The sequence below is a fragment of the Glycine max genome, chromosome 1 (genome assembly GCF_000004515.6).
Source record: "Glycine max cultivar Williams 82 chromosome 1, Glycine_max_v4.0, whole genome shotgun sequence".
Taxonomy (NCBI): domain Eukaryota; kingdom Viridiplantae; phylum Streptophyta; class Magnoliopsida; order Fabales; family Fabaceae; genus Glycine; species Glycine max.
Window position 1 is genome coordinate 15,490,776 of NC_016088.4, and position 21,069 is coordinate 15,511,844.

The window sequence follows — 21,069 nt, forward strand, 5'->3', positions numbered from 1 at the left end:
TGAATTCCGAATTTCTTATGTTCATCATGGAGATGAAACGGATCTGCAATTCCAATAAAATTTCAAATTCTGCAATTCTTTCCAAAAGGAGTGACACTGGTTTCATTTTTGTGTTCCTTAACTTGCAATCACTTATTTATATTCATTTGTCCATTACATCCTAATTCCATGTAATGAAAACAGAAACAATAATTAAATAAAATGAGAAATCACTCCATATGGAACCAAACACTAGAATTGCAATGAGTGTCTTATTTCCATTTTAATTTTTTTTTTTTTTTTGGGGGAGGGGGGGGGGGGGGGGGAAGACATAAAATGTGCTATGAAATATGAATCATGGTAGTCAAAATCAATATTTTACTCAAGACCGGGAAGGGGAATAAGGATCGTAAGATCCTACAAAATTTATGAAATTCATATATGTGTGCATGTATAAACTAAAATAAAAATAAATTAGAATATGACACTTGAAAGACATAAGAGTGCAGAAAGAGATGAGAGGGAGTGCTGAACTGAAAAAGAAAAGAGGGAATTAGGGAGAGTATGGTGGGTGCTGAAACTTGAAAGAGAGAACGGGGGAGAAAGTGAAAGGGATCACGGGTTCTGAAACTGGAAAGAGAGAAAGAGGAGTGAGTGAAGGCAGTTTCGTTCCTGTGAAGAAATTAAGGGAAGGAGTAAAAAGAAAATGAGGGAATTGGGAAATTAGTGGGCGGTAAAAGTGGGCTGTAGTTTCATTTTAGGCGGGAAAAAGGGAGTGCAGTAAAATTTTGATTTTAAGGGGAAAAGGGGCACAGTAAAAAACCACCCAGAATAGAAGGGTGTGGACTGCCAGGGTTTTTCAGGCCGCAAATTTTTGGGGTTTTATTTCGGGTCACAAACCCAACCCGTGTTCGAGCCAAACAGAAACTCACAGATCAGTGTCGTGCCGCAACGAGCAACAATCTTCCACGGCGATCCAGCAGGATCAGGTGAAGACACAATCTAGACTAGACGTGAACTAAGACAGGCTGAAAAAGATCGTAAACCTGTACGATCTTATGCTCCAACTTGTGATTTTGACTACCATTATATGAATGCTTTAACCAGCAGAATGAAAAGATAAAAATTTCAGTCAGCAGGCTACATATCCAATATGTTACAGCCTCACTGAGAATTGACGAAGTCCAGCCCATTTGAATAACAAGAATCATTCAATTTAGCCAGGTAATAGCAGTTCAAACACAAAATTAGAGGCATCCTGCTATTTGATCTCAATTCAGATGGCTTGCCTTATACTAAGGGAGTCTAGCTCAGTTGGTTGAGTAGGGTGCATAAATTGTTTTAAGCCCCTTTGTACACCTGTCTTCGATTTCTAGGGATCAAAAAAAATATGGCTTGCCTTATATATCTTTTTCAAAGTACGGTCTAGTGTTGTTGGAATTTCAATGGATATAGGGTCATCTACTCATCTTTATATATATACAATACATCTGCTAAAGGTTCTCAAATTGTGAATTAAATCTAAAATTGAAAGGCCAATTTTCCCAAATTGTGAATTATTAAATTAATGACTAAATGTGAAAATTAGCATATACATTTTTTACATGATAAACATAATTGATCATTCAATTATTAAAATGTTGAAATGTTAACAGTCAAAAGTAAGATTATTCATCATGTATCCAAAGTTAAAAAGCATAAAGCAGAGTCATAGAAACTTCTCCCTGTTAGTGACTGTTAGAGTATAAGTTCAGGCTTTTGCATACTAATATGTGAATAGAAAAATTCAGTTGTGGTTTCTGCTAATAGGGCTTCAGTTATAGGCCAATTGACTAGCGGAGTTAGCACTTCTATTTTCTGTTTTAAGTATCTCATTGTAACAACCCATTCATTGAATTCAGTTTTGAACTCATTACTCAACTTTCTCTTTCTGATAGAAACAAAAATAATGAAGTGGGCCTTGAGGAGAATTATAAGCCCCAGGTTTGGAGAGTTTACAAGAGGAAACGTGGGAAGGGAATGAAAGAGGATGAGCTGGCAAAAAGGGTGATGAGGAGCACGTGAAGTAGTTAGTATTTAGTGTGCGGAGGGAAGAGAGAATAAGAGGAGAGAATTTGGGATTGGGAGAGAGAAATGAGATCACCTTGAGGTGAGGGAAGCCGTTAGTGCTTTGGGTTGATAGCTATCACTATCAATACATTCTATCTTTGTTTTATCTGTAATTTGTCATTTCTTCCATCAATATAATTACAGATTGTCCATTCTTTTGCTGTGTTATTTTGTTATCTGTTATATAACCCATCAATTGGTCCGACCTGCCGGATTTCAAATCGTTCTCTGTGACGGAGATTGTTCATGACAAGGATGGGTGACCGACTTGAAGCTTTGGAAACTCAGGTTGAAAACGTGACGATGACGCTGCAGGAGCTTGCTTTGCAAATGCAACAACATGCGCAACAAATGCAACAGCAGAGTGTGATCATGACAGAATTAAGCAAACAGATGGGGAAGAAGACAGCGAGGCAGGAGGACTCTACGGGTGATTCATCACATAGTGAGTCTCGTCTTGCAGGGAAGAAGGTGAAGCTTCCACTGTTTGAAGGAGAGGACCCAGTAGCGTGGATTACACGAGCTAAGATCTACTTTGATGTTCAAAACACATCGGAGGAGATGCGTGTGAAATTGGCGCGCCTAAGCATGGAAAGTTCAACCATTCACTGGTTCAATCTTTTGATGGAAACGGAGGACGAGTTATCGTGGGAGAAACTGAAACGAGCGTTGATCGCCCGTTACGGTGGGAGGCGGTTAGAGAATCCTTTTGAAGAATTGTCGACGTTGAGACAAACAGGGAGTGTGGAAGAATTTGTCGAAGCGTTTGAACTCTTCTCGTCGCAGGTGGGACGACTCCCTGAGGAGCAGTACCTGGGGTACTTTATGAGTGGGTTGAAAGCTCAAATTCGAAGGAGAGTGAGAACCTTAAATCCTCATAATCGTATGCAAAGGATGTTGAGGACGAGCTGAAGGACGAGGACGATGATGGTGAAAGACGTTATGGGAAGAAGTCGGTGGGTTATCGTTTGGGCCAAAACGAATGGGGTGGGCAAGCGTCCAAATTCCGGAGCGGGTCAAATCAGGCCCACACAGATTCTACCCGATTTTCAAATTCGGGTTGGAACAACCCGGGGCAGAAAACGGGTTCAACTGCGTCAAACCTTATTTCCACTTCATCTTTGAGTTCGACAGGAAAGAAAGGTGAAAACGATCGTCGCATGCTAGTTTCAGAACGGTGGAAGGGAGTTTGGAGTATTCAAAATGATGAAATGGCAGAACGGCGAGCTAAGGGACTGTGTTTCAAATGTGGAGGAAAATTTCATCCCACTCTTCACAAATGTCCTGAACATTCAATGCGTGTCCTCATTTTGGGAGAAGGTGAAGGGGTGAATGAAGAAGGTGAGATTGTTTCCATCGAAACTGTGGAGACTGAGGAAGAAGACGAAGATGTAGAAGCTGAATGCAAAATTATTGGAGTGATGGGGAGTATGGGGGAATTTCACACGATGAAGATAGATGGAAAGATTGCCGGCATCGAAGTGGTGGTCTTAATTGATAGTGGAGCTAGCCATAACTTCATATCCCCAGAAATAACTACTGCTTTAGGGTTGCAAATTACCCCTATGGCAGCTAAAACGATCAGATTGGGAGATGGTCATAAGGTTCTTTCTAAAGGATTATGTGAGGGAGTTAGGATCAGTTTGGGTTCTCAAACATTTGTGGTTGATGCTTTAGTGCTGGAGTTGGGAGGTTTGGATGTGGTGTTAGGGGTATCATGGTTGAGTACTCTAGGGAAAGTGGTAGTGGACTGGAAGGATCTTTCTATGCAGTTTTTATATGAGGGAAAGATGATTAATCTGCAATCTCAAGGTAGGTTCCAAGGGAGACAAGGGTGCTTACAATCTTTCTTGGAGGACAAACACAGGAGAGGTGATGAAGATTGGTGGTGGACTAATCATGATGAAGTAGAGGCAACATCAGAAGTTGGGCATGAGGAAGTGACTAAACTGTTGGGCCAATTTTTTTATGTGTTCCAAGAGAAAATAACACTGCCTCCTGAAAGAAAACAGGTGCATCAAATCAAGTTATTCCCAGAGCATGGTCCTATTAATGTGAGGCCATATAGATATCCACATCACCAAAAGGAAGAAATTGAAAAACAAGTGACAGAGTTGTTGATTGCGGGAGTGATTCAACCAAGCATGAGTGCTTTTTCTAGTCCAGTAATCTTAGTCAAGAAGAAAGATGGTTCATGGCGTATGTGTGTCGACTATAGAGCTTTGAACAAAGCTACTGTCCCAGATAAGTACCCCATCCCTATTGTCGATGAGTTGCTAGATGAGTTGTATGGGGAAACAATTTTTTCTAAGATAGATCTAAAATCTGGTTATCATCAGATTCGTGTCCATGAAAATGATGTTGAGAAAACTGCTTTTAGGACTCATAATGGGCACTATGAATACCTTGTTATGCCTTTTGGATTAATGAACGCTCCAGCCACGTTCCAAGCCACTATGAATGATATTTTTAGACCCTATCTTAGAAGCTTTGTGTTGGTATTCTTTGATGACATTCTTGTGTATAGTCGGAATGAAACTGAACACTTAGAGCACTTGAAGCAAGTGTTGACAATTCTAAAATTGCATTGCTTTGTTGCTAATAAGGCAAAGTGCAAATTTGGATGTAAACAGATTGACTACCTGGGTCATATCATTTCTGGTGAGGGTGTAGCAGTAGATCCAGGGAAGATTAGGTGTATCATGGAGTGGCCTGAACCTAAGAATGTCAAAGGAGTGCGTGGGTTTTTAGGTCTCACGGGTTATTACAGAAAATTTATCAAGGATTATGGTAAAATTGCTAAACCGTTAACTGAAATGACTAAGAAGAATAACTTTATTTGAGGAAAAGATGCTCTGGAGGCTTTCAATCATCTGAAGCAGATCATGACTACAGCTCCAGTACTAGTGTTACCTGATTTCTCTGTTCCGTTTGAAGTGGAATGTGATGCGGCGGGGAGAGGAATTGGTGCTGTTTTGATGCAGCAGAGCCAGCCTATAGCTTTTTTTAGCAAAGCTTTATCAGAGGGCAATTTAACAAAATCTGTGTATGAAAAGGAGCTCATGGCTTTAGTCTTAGCCATTCAACACTGGAGGCACTATCTGTTGGGCAGGCCCTTTGTGGTTTACACTGACCATAAAAGTTTGAAACATTTTTTACAACAAAGACTGACATCACCTGATCAACAGTGCTGGTTGGCCAAGCTTTTGGGCTATCAATTTGAGGTTAAATATAAGCCGGGGTTAGAGAATAAGGCGGCAGATGCTTTGTCAAGGTGTCAAGGTGTCATGGTGACATGGAATTTTCTGTGTTGTTGTCTTATCCTACTTGGCTGGATGGAGAGAAGCTGTTGCAGGAAGTCAGGCAGGACACAATGCTTCAGAAGACAGTCAAAGAACTTCAAATGAATCCTGATTTGAAGGCTGGTTTTACTGTGCAGAAAGGTATTTTGTTTTATCAGGGTCGTTTGGTGTTGTCTCCTAATTCACCTTCTATTCCTCTGCTGCTGAAAGAGTTTCATGAGACACCTATGGGAGGTCATTCGGGGTTCTTGAGAACTTATAGAAGGTTAGCAGCTAATTTGTATTGGCCAGGAATGCAAAGACGGGTCAGGGACTTTGTGAGGGCATGCGATGTATGCCAGAGACAGAAATATGCAGCTACTTCACCTGGGGGATTGCTACAACCTTTGCCAATTCCCAATGCCATTTGGGAGGACCTTTCAATTGACTTTATAACTGGTCTTCCAAAGTCTAGAGGGTTTGAAGCGGTTTTGGTAGTGGTTGATAGACTCTCAAAGTATAGTCACTTTTTATTATTGAAGCATCCTTACACGGCCAAATCTGTTGCTGAACTGTTTGTTAGGGAGGTTGTGCGCTTGCATGGGATTCCTATGAGCATCATCAGTGACAGAGACCCTATATTTGTGAGTCACTTTTGGTCGGAGCTATTTAAGTTGCAAGGGACTCAGCTGAACATGAGTTCTGCTTATCATCCTGAGACGGATGGGCAAACTGAGGTTACTAATCGTTGTTTAGAGAGTTATTTGCGTTGTTTTGCCTCTGAACAACCGAAGACATGGTCGTATTGGATTCCATGGGCTGAATTTTGGTATAACACCACATTTCATGTATCTATAGGGAGGACACCTTTTGAGGTCGTATATGGTAGGCAACCACCAAGCATCATTCGTTTCCTAAGTAATGAGACTAAGGTGGCTGCAGTGGCATTGGAATTAAGTGAAAGAGACGAGGCTCTGAATCAGCTGAAGGCTCATTTGTTGAGAGCACAACAACAAATGAAAACGTATGCAGATAAGAAGAGAAGGGAAGTGAAATTCAAAGTGGGTGAATGGGTCTTTCTAAAATTAAGACCTCACAGACAACAATCTGTGGTAAAAAGGATTAATGCCAAGCTTGCTGCACGGTTTTATGGCCCTTTCAAGATTATAACTCAGGTGGGGGAAGTTGCCTATAAGTTACAGTTACCAGAACAGTCTAAGATACATCCTATTTTTCATGTCTCTTTATTGAAGAAAGCTATTGGGAATTATTCTGTGTTAGGAGAACTTCCCAAGGAATTAGAGGTTGGTCCTGTTGATGACATATATCCAGAGAAGGTTATTGGCTCAAGGCTGATCACACAGGGGGGTGTCTCAATTCCTCAGAACCTTATTCAATGGAAGAATAAGTCTAGTGAGGATGTTACTTGGGAAGACGATGCTGTCATACGAGGACAATTTCCAGATTTTAGCCTTGTGGACAAGGCTGGATTTAAGGAGGGTGGTATTGATAGAAACAAAAATAATGAAGTGGGCCTTGAGGAGAATTATAAGCCCCAGGTTTGGAGAGTTTACAAGAGGAAACGTGGGAAGGGAATGAAAGAGGATGAGCTGGCAAAAAGGGTGATGAGGAGCACGTGAAGTAGTTAGTATTTAGTGTGCGGAGGGAAGAGAGAATTTGGGATTGGGAGAGAGAAATGAGATCACCTTGAGGTGAGGGAAGCCGTTAGTGCTTTGGGTTGATAGCTATCACTATCAATACATTCTATCTTTGTTTTATCTGTAATTTGTCATTTCTTCCATCAATATAATTACAGATTGTCCATTTTTTTGCTGTGTTATTTTGTTATCTGTTATATAACCCATCACTTTCTCTCAAATCAATTATCTTAACAGTGACGACATCAGACGAAGAGGCTCACATCCATTAAACTAAAGAATGAAGGCAACAGCATCAGGGCTTCAAGAGAATGGAAGAGCATCAATTCAAACAAATTAATACTGGCAAGACCATCATCTTTCTATAGGGTCATATAAGATCAGACCCAAACTCATTGCCCTAACTAGATATTGAATAGCAAGATCTAATTGCAAATTGTGTTATTTTGTTTAAAAAAAAGGCTGATTCAAGACTTCCAAAGAAATCATCCTCTCAGCAGTCACATTATTCTAGAGAGACTGGTATTTACTGTCTAATAGTATAGTTGGCTTGATTAAAATATATAGCATCAGAGAGATGAGAGAGAGAAACAGAGAGTGGATGAGAGAGAGAAACCAGTCGCAACTATGAGTGGAAAAAGTACAGTCAACCTGCTGTGAGGAAAGGGGTAGCACACCGAACAGGAAAATCCGGTGTAAAAAGAAAATTGGTCAAAACAAAAACAAAAACGTTGGGCCCAAATATGGACAGGAAAATCTGCCAAACAGCAATGCAATAATCCAGGCTATCAATGTTTCAAGCCAGTGTGATAGCTCAAGTCATTGTGAGAGCTCCCCAACAATGGCGAGGGGAAGTGGATTAAAGGAAGTGGCAGGGTGGGAAGAGCAGAGCATTGACCAGCAGGACTGTGGGGTTACAACAACAACCCCAACTCATATAACCGCTGAACAGATAAGAGAAGCAGCAAAGAATTGGGATACGGCAAGAGTTTGGAAGTAACTTGCCAACTTGAGGAAGACACAATGATCTCAAAGCTGATGTGTAAGAATGAAAGGGATAAGGAAGAGGCTCAAAGGTTGGGAATCAGGGAAGGGGATACATGAAGATCATATCTTATAATGTTAGAGGTCTGGGGAGGGGGGTAAAGTGGGCAGCTATCAGGAAATTTAGTAAAAAAAGAAAGAGTAGATATGTTGTGCTTACAAGAAACTAAGAAGCAACAAGTAGATAAGGCTATGTGCCAAGCATTGTGGGGTGATTTGGAAGTCAGCTGGGAAATGCAGCCAGCCTGTAATAAAGCAGGTGGAATCCTGTGCTTATGGAGTGAACAAGTTTTCAGACTTCAGAAGAAGCTCAGTGGCAGTGGTTTTATCTACCTGGAAGGAATCTGAGCGGCTGATGGTGCAAAAGTCATTATAGTAAACATTTACTCTCCATGTGATGTGGGTATGAAGAGAAATCTGTGGGATCAAATTAGACAATTGAGAAATGCTGACTTGGGAGGTCTTTGGTGTATATTAGGTGATTTTAACAGCATCAGAAGACAATCAGAAAGAGTAGGTATCAGTCAAAGACAGCAAGATGAGAGGGTTGTCATGGAATTCAATGAGTGGATTGCTGACCTAGAAGTTGATGATATGCCTTGTGTGGGGAGAAAATACACATGGTATAGACCAAATGGGGCAGCTAAGAGCAGGCTGGACAGGATCTTAGTATCGGATGAATGGCTCATTAAATGGCAAGGCACACCCAGTTTATTTTGGAGAGGAATTTCTCAGATCATTGCCCAATTCTGCTGCGATCAACTTATGTGGACTGGGGTCCAAAACTTTTTAGGGTGCTGGACTGCTGGTTTCATGATAAAAACTTCAGAAAAGTGGTTCGAGAATGGTGGTCAGCAAATTCCATAAGAGGATGGAGTGGCTATGTGTTAAAAGAGAAAATAAAAGGCCTTAAACAGAGACTGAAAGTTAGGAAAAAGGAGCAATTTGGTGACACTCAAAAGAAGATATTAAGAGTTGAGAGGGAATTGAATGTGCTGGAAGTGGAAGGGGATCAAAGACAGCTCAGTGACCATTTTTTTATAAGCAAAACTAATTTATAATATTATAAAGGAATTAGTACAAGTGGTACTGATATATGTACATTGTGTTCATACTATTTGAAGACCTATGGAAACCTAATTTAAGCTTTATTGCAGGAATTAACAATCTATAGGTGTGAATTAGTGAAGATATCCTTCCATCAAAAACCTATAGGACAATCCCCCACTGATTACAAAACCCATCCCTTATGTTGCTTGCCCATGAGTGAAATGGAATATCAAATCTTTTTTTCAGATGTTTAGCCAACTCCAGCAGAAGAAAATTGCATCTATCTCTCATGAACTACAGCTGAGTGGCCATGAACTAAAATTAAGAAAACAGTTGCAGGAGGAGTTGTGGGCCGCAGCTATCTCTCATGAATCATTGCTAAGACAAAAGGCCAGGACCAGGTGGATCAAGGAAAAGGACTGTAATTCTAGACTCTTTCATCTCATAGTCAACGAAAATCGCAGACACAATATGCTGAGAGGGCTGCTTGTTGATGGGTGCTGGATTGATGAACCTAGCAGGGTCAAACAAGAGGTTCACATGCTCTTTAAAAACAAATTCAAGGAGGCTGAGAGGGACAAACCTAGATTAGATGGGGTTGGATTCAAGGTCATTGCCCAGCAACAAAATGATTCTCTGGTAGAGAGATTCCATGAGAAAGAAGTAAAGGATGCAGTGTGGGATTGTGGGAGTGACAAGAGTCCTGACCAGATGAGCTAAATTTCAAATTCATCAAGGAATTTTGGGATGTCATAAAATCCGATGTGCTCCGGTTTTTGGATGACTTCTATGTCAATGGAGGATTTCCGAAGGGAAGTAATGCTTCATTCATAATATTGATTCCTAAGGTTCAAGACTCACAAAGCCTCAACCAATATAGGCCCATCTCACTAATAGGAAGCATCTACAAGATTGTGGCCAAGCTGCTAGCCAAAAGGTTGAAGAGGGTGATGCCTAATATCATAGATGAGAGACTAATTGCCTTTGTAGAGGGCAGGCATATGTTGCATAGTGTTCTCATTGCCAATGTAGTGGTTCAGGAGGTGAAAAGATGCAATAGAAGTTGCATGATGTTCAAAGTTGACTATGAGAAGGCGTATGACTTAGTCAATTGGAACTTTCTGTTACACATGCTAAGAAAGCTAGGCTTTTGCTCCAAATGGATCACTTGGATTGACAATTGCCTTAAATCAGCTTCCATATCTGTACTGGTTAACGAGAGTCCTTCAGTTGAATTCATTCCACAAAAAGGACTCTAACAAGGGGATCCACTAGCCCCATTTCCTTTCAACATTGTTGCAGAGGGATTAACTGGCCTGATGAGAGAAGCTTTGCAGAAAATTCAGTTTAAAGTTTTCTCAGTTGGTAAATATCAGCATCTTGCAGTATGCAGTTGATAAAATATTCTTCGGGGAAGCGTCAATGGAGAATGTGAGAACAATTAAGGTGATGCTGAGAAGTTTTGAGTTGGTCTCAGGATTGAAAATAAATTTTACAAAAAGCAATTTTGGAGCTATTGGGATGTCAGAGCAATGGACGGATAGTGCAGCAACATAATTAAATTGCAGCCTGATGTCGGTACCTTTTCCTTACTTGGGTATTCCGATTGGGGCAAACCCAAGAAGTAGTGCGACTTGAGATCCTATTATCAAAAAATGTGAGAGAAAATTAGCAAAGTGGAAACAAAAATTCATTTCTTTTGGAGGAAGGGTGGCTTTGATAAAGTTCATCCTGAACCCCATCCCTGTCTATTTTCTTTCATTTTTCAGGATTCCGAAGAAAGTTGCAGACAAGCTGGTGAAGGTGCAGAGGAGGTTTTTGTGGGGGGTGATGCAGAGCAGAAGATTTCCTGGATTAGCTGGGGATCAGCTTGCCTATCAAAGGAGAAAGGGGGTCTGGGAATCAAGGACTTGTCTAAATTTAATTCTACCCTTCTTGGAAAATGGCAGTGGAACTTGTTTCACCATCAAGGAGAGTTGTGGGCTAGAGTGTTGGACTCTAAGTACGGAGGATGGAGGAAACTAGATGAGAATAGAAGGAACTTGGCAGAATCTGTATGGTGGCAAGATCTTAGGTCCACTTATAAATCAATGGGGAAGGGAAACTGGTTCAAAAGGGGAATAAGATGGAGTGCGGGGTGTGGGTCAAAGGTGAGGTTTTTGGGAGGATGGGTGGAAGGAAGACGGTGTTCCGTTGATGGACCAATACCCTATACCTTATCGGATGCAGCATGGGAGTGGAACTTGCAGTGGAGGAGGTTTCTATTAGAATCTGAAACAGTCATGGGTGCCAACTTTCTGGAGGATTTGCAGGATCTCTCCATCGATCCTAATCATCAAGACTAGTGGATTTGGAAAGGTGATGCATCAGGGAGATATAAGGAAGAAGAGACAGCTCACTTGTTCTTCAACTGTCATTTGATCCTGCCGCTATGGTGGGAATCGATGTCTTGGGTAAAAATGGTGGGAGCTTTCCAGCAGAACCCACAACAGCATTTCCTCCAGCATTCCTTCTGCAGGAATTCGGAAATTCATCTGCAGTGATGGCAGATTTGGTGGATCTCCCTAACTTGGCACACATGGTATCACAGAAATAGATTGGTCTTCTCAAATGACAGCTTCAACGCTAACAAGCAGATGGAGGATGTCATATTTGTATGCTGGACATGGCTAACCTATCTCAAAAAAGGATTTGAAGTGCCTTCCCACCACTGGTCAAGTAACATTAGGGAGGGATTTGTAAGAAGGGGGGTCTAGTGTCTTAGCTGATGGGCTAATCTATGATACCTATACAGTCAGTTATATGGTTCCTTAATTCGTGCAGTATAGTCTGTATTATGGAACCATATTCCTGCATTACAGAGTGCTGACTTGTACATATACTAGTACCACTTGTACAGCTTTTATTATAATATATATAATATTATTTTTGCTGATATAAAAAAAATAGTATATTTGGCTTGCCCATATAGAGGTATGTATTATTCCACTCATATTGCATCAATATAGAAATGCTAAGAACACCCTCTTCGAAACACATTCTCCTTTATTGGTTGAAATTATTGAAAATGACAAACTTGAGTGGGTCCCACACCATATTTAATGATTCTCTCTCCTTTCATAGTTTTCAATAAATTTTAGCCAATTAAAAAATGTGCTTGAAGGAGTATGTTAGAGAGTGTATCCATAGCACTCCTCTGCATCAATATTATATTCCCCAGCAAGTTTAGAAAGAGCCATACACTAAAAATCCCTTCAAATTAAAATTGATGCCACATTGCATTATTAAAGTCCACAATTCTGAAAACTCACCTTAATGAATGTGATAGGTGAGGAAAGGTGTATGTTAGCTGTTAGTTAGTTAGGATAGCCAGGATAACTAACTATTAGTTGGTATAACTAACTGTTAGATAGTTAGAACTAACTGTTAGTTGGTTAAGAAAATACAAAAAGTCTATTAGAGGGGAATTAGAGGGATTAGGGAGAGAATTTGGGAAGTGGAGGGTGGTGAGACCTCGAAACTCATCTGTACTCTGTTTTGGGTGCACTATTATAATAATACACACAATCTTTTCCTTTCTGCAAATTAAATAACAGGAAAATGTGGACATTACAGGCATCGAAATTTCTCCATACATTACAGGCATCAAATTTCTATATGATTTCAACACAAAATTTCATAGTCGAAACAAGTAACTTCAAGATTTCATAGTTCACAGTAGGGATTAAATGCATAAGAACACGGTAGAAACAATTTACCTTTTAATCTTTCAAGGTCAGCTTTATTTTTGGCATCAAGACCTCTCTGAATTAGGAACTCACTTGCTAAAGACTTGTGCTTTAAATGAAGTTCACTGAATTCCAATCTCAAGTTTTTAACTATCACCTCAAGATCAGAGGACAATTTCTGCCTACACAAATCTATAAACAAGCAGTGTAACCAATAAGGCAGAGAGACTGCTCTGAAAGAATAAGCCCAACAGTCAACAATCATATATAACAAGCACTCATATCTTACCATCTCCTGGAAGCTTTTTCAATAATGCAGTATGCAATCCATCCATCAGAACCCAAAGGTTATTAACAGCTGTCACCATATTTTTTAAAATGCTTTTAGCTTTTTCAATGGTAATTTCTCTATGCTCTTCCATCTGATTTGCAAAGTTATATGAGGACGCACATTCAGTTGCATCAGTCTGCATTAGTCGGCTAAGAAACACATCCTGAACAGTAGATGGACTGCCATCTGGCAAACAGATCAAAGGATCCTCATTAGGTAATACACTTTATCAAAGTTCAGACTTATAAAGCTTCTGACATAATATAAAAAAAATCAAGTAATTCAAAGAGAGATTTTGCAATCCCCAGAAACACAGGTAGCACCAAAACCATTAATTGAAAATAATTCAAACTTCAAAGGAGTCTTGAAAAATAGACACATTATTGCACGTTTAAGAGACAAATACATAAAAAAACAGAAGTGTCCAAACATCTTTCCAGGCCATTGGTTCCAAGTATCCCAAACAGATTAAGAAAATATGGCCAATATGGGGCATATTAAAATTTAAAATAAGAAACAAATATCCAACACTTTCAGTTACATATGTCGTTTAAACTACAAATCCAATACAATAGTTGAGATGAGGAAAAGAGAAATATATGAATAGAAAAATCAAAAGTTTCTCCATATATCTTCTCTTTAACTCAACTTAGTGCAATTTTTATTTTACTTCATTCCAAAATAAGTAAACAAGTGGTAATGGCCAATGGGATTCTCCCTTTAAAAATAAAATAACTCTTTCCAGTAAGTTTATCACTTTATCTCCATAGCTTAATTTATAATATACAGCATGGCAACAAAAATAATGCAATGCCACAGGATGAAATACAGTTACCAGTAAGCCTTATTGATTATGAACACTATTGAATTTAAAGATTCACCAAAAATACTGCCACTGTAAAGAGAATAAAGGCGCTAACCACTGACTATACTAGATTCAGGTTACCTATTACATGTAATCGGGTTACCTATTATAAAATTCAGAATACTCAAGTAAATTGATCTACAGTGCATTTTAGAATACAGAAAAATTTTACAATTTCAACAACCCTACAAAGTTGGAAATATTTCAATGGCAAACAATTATACTCAAGTAAATTGATCTATAGTGTTTTTCAGAATATGGAAAAATTTTATAATTTCAGCAACCCTACAAAAGTTGAAAATATTTCAGTGGCAAACAATTAATATAAGATAGATTCTAATACCATCTTAAAATTTGGGTTTGGGCCTAACTCAAGTCCACAAAACTGGCTTATGAGGTGAGGAGTTGCCCCCCTCTTATATTTACAACTTTGGCCTCATCACTAATCGATGTGGAATCTCCAACAACACCCCTCGTATCAATGACTAGACATCTTAAGCATGAAGTTTACAGGACTCGACATCTATGGGTGGTCTAATAAACCCAACAACAATCGCTATCATAAGCACTAAATATCATCTTACAATTTTGGGTTTTATTGGGAAAAACTCAGTCCTACATTGGCTAGAGATAAGCCCAAGATAAAGTATATGAATGAGGGGCAACCCTCACCCTATGAGCTAGCTTTTGGGATTGAGTTAGGCCCAAACCCACATTCTAAGAGGTTTAGGCTATCATAGACTCTAACTCAATACTCAACCCCAAAAGTTAGCTCATGTAACAATTGCCCCCCACTAGTACATTCAATTTTGGCATTACCACTAGTAAATGTAGGAGTAGGACTTGGTTTTTCCCAATACACTTCATGCTTAGTACTATTAGGCTTAGTGCTGAATAATATGATAGGCGGCCCAATACCAGATCTAGGACAACAAATAAATAATTCAAATATTTTCATAGACTAAAAACAAAACAAAAATGAAGATGAATTTATTCTAAAAAAGGTCATAGTTTTAGAGACCAAATATATATGATATATCTATAGCATTTTTTAATTTACAAATTTTTACATCATGGTAAAAGAAATAAAAGTGAAGAAAACTCAAATTTTTTATATTATTATATCTTTATGACTTTATCACATTATCTAAAATGAGATTACTTGTTCAACTTTTCACCTAATCTGAAAAAATCAGTTTTTTCTTCTAGATTTTTATTAATTTTTATTGTATATGAACACAAATATTAACATTTAAATATTTTAAACATCAGAAATTATTAATTATTAATAATGTTAAAAGTGAACAAAGTTTTTATTTACACATTTAAATATCTTTCTGTTTCTATTTTATCAACAAATTTGAAAAGTATTTTTTTTTCAATTTTCTATCTTTATTCTTATATCACAATAGTCTTATCTTACAAAATTTGCAATCCATGCAAGATTAGAAAATCATTTATTATTTTTCAGAATTTTATTTCTTTAATTGTGTTAAAATAATTTAAAAAACAAAATAAGCTCAAAAAGATATACAATTAAAAAAATAAAAGTAAAGAAGGTGCATGAATTGTGGCAGCACAGCACCATAATAAAGGAACTCTAAAATTCAACCTCGTAAAGTGTAAGCTGTGTGAATGTGTGTTTAGCATTCTTATTCTAAAAAATAAGAACTCATTCCTCCAAAAAAATATTGAATAGAGAATTTTTCCTAATAAACCTTTCTAAATTTATAGAATAATACTAAGTAGTAAGTACAATTCTAGAAACTTGAATATTCAAGAATGAATGGCACTTTGAAGTGCCTCACGTCTCAGCCGGCATCCTGCTCTCGAGGGGGTGGAGTCCTGGACCAAACTACTCATTGCTACGTTCATATTATATATTGAACATATACATGGGAGAATTATATATTGTATATATACATGGAAGAAAAATAGTTAAGCTTTTATTTTATTTTGCTAATTAAGAGCATTTATGTTAGAAACCACAAACAGAAATAAGGAAAAATAGTAGTGAGCAGCAAACACTACTGAGAAATTTGTGTATTATGAAGCATAAAGGAAAATACAGAGGGATCGTAATCCCTACTGCCCAGAGCAAAGCTCCTTCAGAGGCACAAATGCTCTCTTCACATTCCAGTTTATTAATTCCTAATCTTAATTAATGGAATTACATTACAACCTGTTGGAGTATAAGTTGTAAATGTAACAGTATCTTGCATCTGTAATAGTTGCTAGGAGTCAGACTATTATGCTGGGCTGCCATGTCAGTTTAGTGATTTGCTAAGTTAGTTAGGTTTCTAACTAATTGGTCTAGAGATATATATATAAGAGATTACTGTACTTGTAGTCAATTTAATTCATTTTCATAAAATTTAAGTTTCATCATTAGAATTTATCTCTCCCTCTTTATAACTTATACATATCTATGTATAGACTCATCCAAATTTATCCAAAGACGGTGCTAGAGCTCTAATCCTATAAGATATTAGGTTAGGTTCCCCACTATAGTAAAATACCAAACCCATAAACATGGAGGGCAAAGGATTACATGTTGAAAATGAAGCTTCCAGGCCTATAAAACATTAAAAAAAAAAATAAAGACTTCTGGGTTATTGACCTCGTTTAGGTTCCAATGGGATCTCTACAATAAGAGACACAAACCACTAAGGGCTAGACTTAGCTTTAACACAGCTATATTAGCTGTGCTATCAGGTTAGATTGCTTTACTCCCAGAAAAGCTTTAACCCCCCCCCCCCCCCCCCCAAATGCTAAGAGAAAAGTTCTGGCTGAAATTGAAAGCAAAGAAAGTAATCCAAACAAGCAGAAGAGCTTTAAATGCTCTTGAAACTATCAGCACAGCTAGAGATCATTTAAGTGGTTGGTTTTTCTGGAAAGTTAGCATACAATTGATTACTCTGGCTTATTTTTATGCTTAACCTAGAAGTAATGCATACATGAGATGTTGTTGCCAATTTAAACAAAGAAAAACTCCAAAATTTTTGTTTACCTTTTTTAATGCCTTCTGAATTTAATTCACATCACTGTAGCAAGTAAAATATTACTTTTAGGTCACACTAATGAAAGAGCGATGTTAAAAACCGCAAAAGAGAAGTACATAACTAATGTTTGTATCTACACACAACACAAAAAGTAATGTTTTCTCTAAAATGATTTGGCCTTTCGTTAATCAGTTCATTTATTCCTCCTGACTTAAATTCACATTAATGTGGCAAGTAAAATATTACTTTTAGGTCACACTTATGAAGGAGCAAAAATAAAAACCACAAAAGCAAAGTAAACAATTAATGTTTACAGAAAGTAATGTCTTCTGTAAAATGATTTGGTCTTTCATTAATCCGTTCATTTAAAATTTATAGAATATACATAGAACGAATTTGCTAGCAATAAATGTCCATCATATTATATAAACTGAAACCTCCAAACAAAGTTTTCAATCCATTCCACCATAAAGAAAAGTTATGGAACAGATGTTATTTGAACAAAAACAAAATATATTAGTGTCAATGCATGCAATAAAACAAAGAATTAAATCAGTCTTGCAACAAGACAACAACAAAAAAAAAAAAAAAAATCAATGGTCATTTGCAAATGATCTCACCTTCCATGATTGATGCAAATCTAGAATTTGTTTTGCTGCTTGACTCTCTCGTACGTTCAGAACACAACTCCAAATCATCAACCAGCTAAGCACAAGATGGACAATACCCAGATGTCATTGTGATACAAATCATTGAAAAATAATTAATCAAGTAATATAACAGTAATATTATAAGCAAAAATGAAATGGGATCCAATTACCTGCTCCCAAGACTTCTTGACCACTTCTAAAGTGGAATCATACGACTTTTGCCTCTCCTTCAGATGAGAAAACCTATTCTCAAGACCTGCATACTCTAACTTCTGAGTTTCTAATTTTTGTGTAAGCTTTTGATTTTGATACTGAAGTACAACAATATCAAGCTGCAACATAAGAAAAGAATGCATAAGTTCAAATATAAACAGTGACACTGCTTATTAGTTCAGTTTTCCCTATGTAGTGGATCAGTAATAAGTAATCAGTAAATGAAATGCATATGATGTACTAGATACATGACTGATATTGCTGTTAATTTAAAGTCCCATGAGGTAAAAAAGGGTAATAACATCTATTCAGGATTTGGAATCCAGGATCATTGTATAAGCATTAATTTTAAGAAATGAAACTAAATCAGCATTTTCCTAAATACACATAAATTTTTCTTTCTTAATTACTCAGCAAAGGGATTGCTAGGATCAAAGGGAAATGCAACCATAAAGAATAAAAACTATATCCAAAGCAACCCAAAGCAAGAAATATATATTGAAACTGATTAGAGCTATACAATAGCATTTGTTATAACCATTGATTTGTGAGTGCATTAATGGATATAACTCCAGAATTTGTTTTTTTATTGCAAATCAAGTTAGTGCATTAATGGGTATATTATTAATCAAAAAACAATCAAGCATAAAAGAAAGTTAAAAAAGCGTTGCAAAGAATTATAACCATTAATGCACTAACTAACAAACTAAAATATCATCCATTATAGGAATTACACAAAATAGTAGCAGAACCTATTGATATAGGTCTAACACACGAATTACATAGGGCATTTGCTTAAAACCAGGTTCAGATCAACAGCAATGTCAGACAGCACCGCTCTGGGGTTAAATCAGAGGTTCAGACCAATTCAAATCAAGCCTTTACTTTCGGTACAAACATATGCATGCTATATAATTTCAGTCAAAGCATGAAACCAAGTTGATCCAGTTTTCTCAATAAAATACGCTAAAAACCATAATAGTTCATCAGAAGGGACAAAAAATTAACCCTAGAAAATCAGGAAACCAGTCACATCTTTCGTATTAGAAATTAGATATTTGAAACACAAGCTTTAGATATTAAGGAAAAAAGTTAAATAAACAAATCATGGAAAAAAAAAACAAAAAGTGACACCTTTTTGTCTTCTGAAACGGGCAAGAAGGGTAGCTTCTTGGCAATAGCAGCTGCAGGTGTAGGGGATAAGGAGCTAAAGTGACGTCGTTTTCTGTCTGAGTCACTCATACTCCCCATTGAAACCGCACACACACAAACACAAACCCTAGAGAGCACCAACTTCACTCACATCACAAAATTCCAAATTCATTTGTCGAAAAACCATCATCCACAAGGTGCCCCAAACCCAATCACAAACTCCAATTCCAAAATAAATCGAATTTAACCAATCCCTCAGAACCCTAATTCAAACCCAACCAGTGGAACACATAACATGAAAAAACAAAAAAAAAAGGAAGAAAAAAATCTCTTTTTCTATTTGTCTATCTATCTACTTCGAGAACTTATCGAGAGGAATAAAACCTAGGGTTTTTCAATCTCTGGGAGTGTTGCGCTTTCTCTCAGTTGTGTGCATAGCTGTTTTCTCTTTCTCTGAAGTGAAAGCCGACGAGGGAGAGAGAAACGATTTGTACTTTTCTTCAACGAAATGGTTATAACGTAATTTCTGAAAGGTTCTGAGGGTATTTTCGTAGTATAAGGATCCACTTGTTTGTGACGCATGATGTATCCGTTCTTGAGTTTGGGATATTCGAGGATTAATTACTTAATATTATTATTAAAAATTATACATTATAAATATTTACAATAATATTATTAACTATTAATTATATAAATATATATATATATATTGAAAAATAAGTTTCTAAATTTTGAAAAACAATAGCATATATATGATGACAAGAAACAGAAAGAAGATAAATATATTAATTAATAAATTATAAATATTTATACTAAAATTAATAATATAAATATATTAAATAAGTTTCTAAATCTTCAAAAACAATAGCATATATATGATGACAAGAAAAAGAAAGAAGATAAATATATTAATTTAGTATTTAAATCTTGAAAATAATTACAAGAAACAGAAAGAAAATAAACATATTAATTAAAAATTATGAATAATTTTTTAGTTGACAAAAAATTATAAATATTTGTACTAATATTAATAATTATAAATTAAAATATATTAATTATTTTTTAAATCTAGCAAAGTAATAGCATATATATGATGACAAGAAATAGAAAATAACAAAATTTTGGTTGACCAAAATATTATAAATATTTATATTGCTATTAATAATTAATAATTATAAATATAAAAAGCAGTTACAAAGATTTTTAGGATTCTTAAATTATGTATCATATTTTATTACAACTATTAGAACTTTGTGTCCCATTATACAAAAGATTAGGAAAAAATTCAACCTTCATGGAATGTCGACATAACCTAAGTGATTATTAAAATTAAGCAAATTAAAAAGCATTTGTCTTATTTAGGAATTTCAAATCCAAAAGCTTCCTTGATTGTAGAAATGGATGCCTCACACATAGGGTATGGAGGAATCCTAAAGCAAGATTCAAAAATACCTTCTAAAGAACAAATAATTAGATATTATTTGGGCATTTGGCATCCAGCTCAATAAAAGCACTCTACAATTAAAAAAGAAATTTTATCCATTGTTTTATGCATTACCAAATTTCAAGATATAAAAAATTTGGTTTCTAAACATATTTTTTTCTAATGGCAATCTTTACTCTCATGTTTCAATTTTGATATTATTCATATCAAAGGGAATAAAAATTCTTTGCAAAATTTTCTAACAAGAGAGTTTTTGTAAGAATCAAAATGAGTAGTAATAAAGTAATATCAAGAGATCAATATGACCCTCCACTAAGTGGTAGCCTCCCAATATCATTACGACCAATAAGACTTTCAACATTGATTCTTGCTCCAAGCTCAACACTTGTTTCTCAAAAGCACCCACTATGGCTCAAGTAGTTCAAAAACCTCCTATTAAAATAGATGGAAAACCAACAACCTTGTAAAATCCCTTAATCGTGCATTACAACAAATTTACCCCTCTCTAATATCATAACTTTGTAGTTAAGCCTTATGACCTCACTTGAAGCCAACTCCCTTCA

The 21,069-nt window shown here is 36.7% G+C and overlaps 1 protein-coding gene across 3 annotated transcripts in view; it reads right to left on the bottom strand.

Moving 5' to 3' along the window:
- The window catches only part of LOC100790337 (E3 ubiquitin-protein ligase BRE1-like 1), a 41,022-nt gene extending 21,485 nt beyond the window's left edge, over positions 1-19,537 (bottom strand). For 2 of the 3 annotated variants that reach the window (XR_412742.4, XM_006573144.4), the window contains exons 1-5: positions 19,045-19,537; positions 17,868-18,029; positions 17,668-17,752; positions 13,139-13,366; positions 12,880-13,041 (exon numbers count right to left, since the gene is read on the bottom strand). Coding sequence is in view for 1 of the 3 variants with exons in the window: in XM_006573144.4 (XP_006573207.1) it covers positions 12,880-13,041; positions 13,139-13,366; positions 17,668-17,752; positions 17,868-18,029; positions 19,045-19,161 (754 nt within the window). In the remaining 2 variants the exon portion in view is untranslated. Of the gene's footprint in view, positions 1-12,879; positions 13,042-13,138; positions 13,367-17,055; positions 17,090-17,667; positions 17,753-17,867; positions 18,030-19,044 lie in introns of those variants that run through there. The other variant, XR_005891611.1, reaches the window with a different exon arrangement.
- Between the last annotated feature and the right edge of the window lie 1,532 nt (positions 19,538-21,069).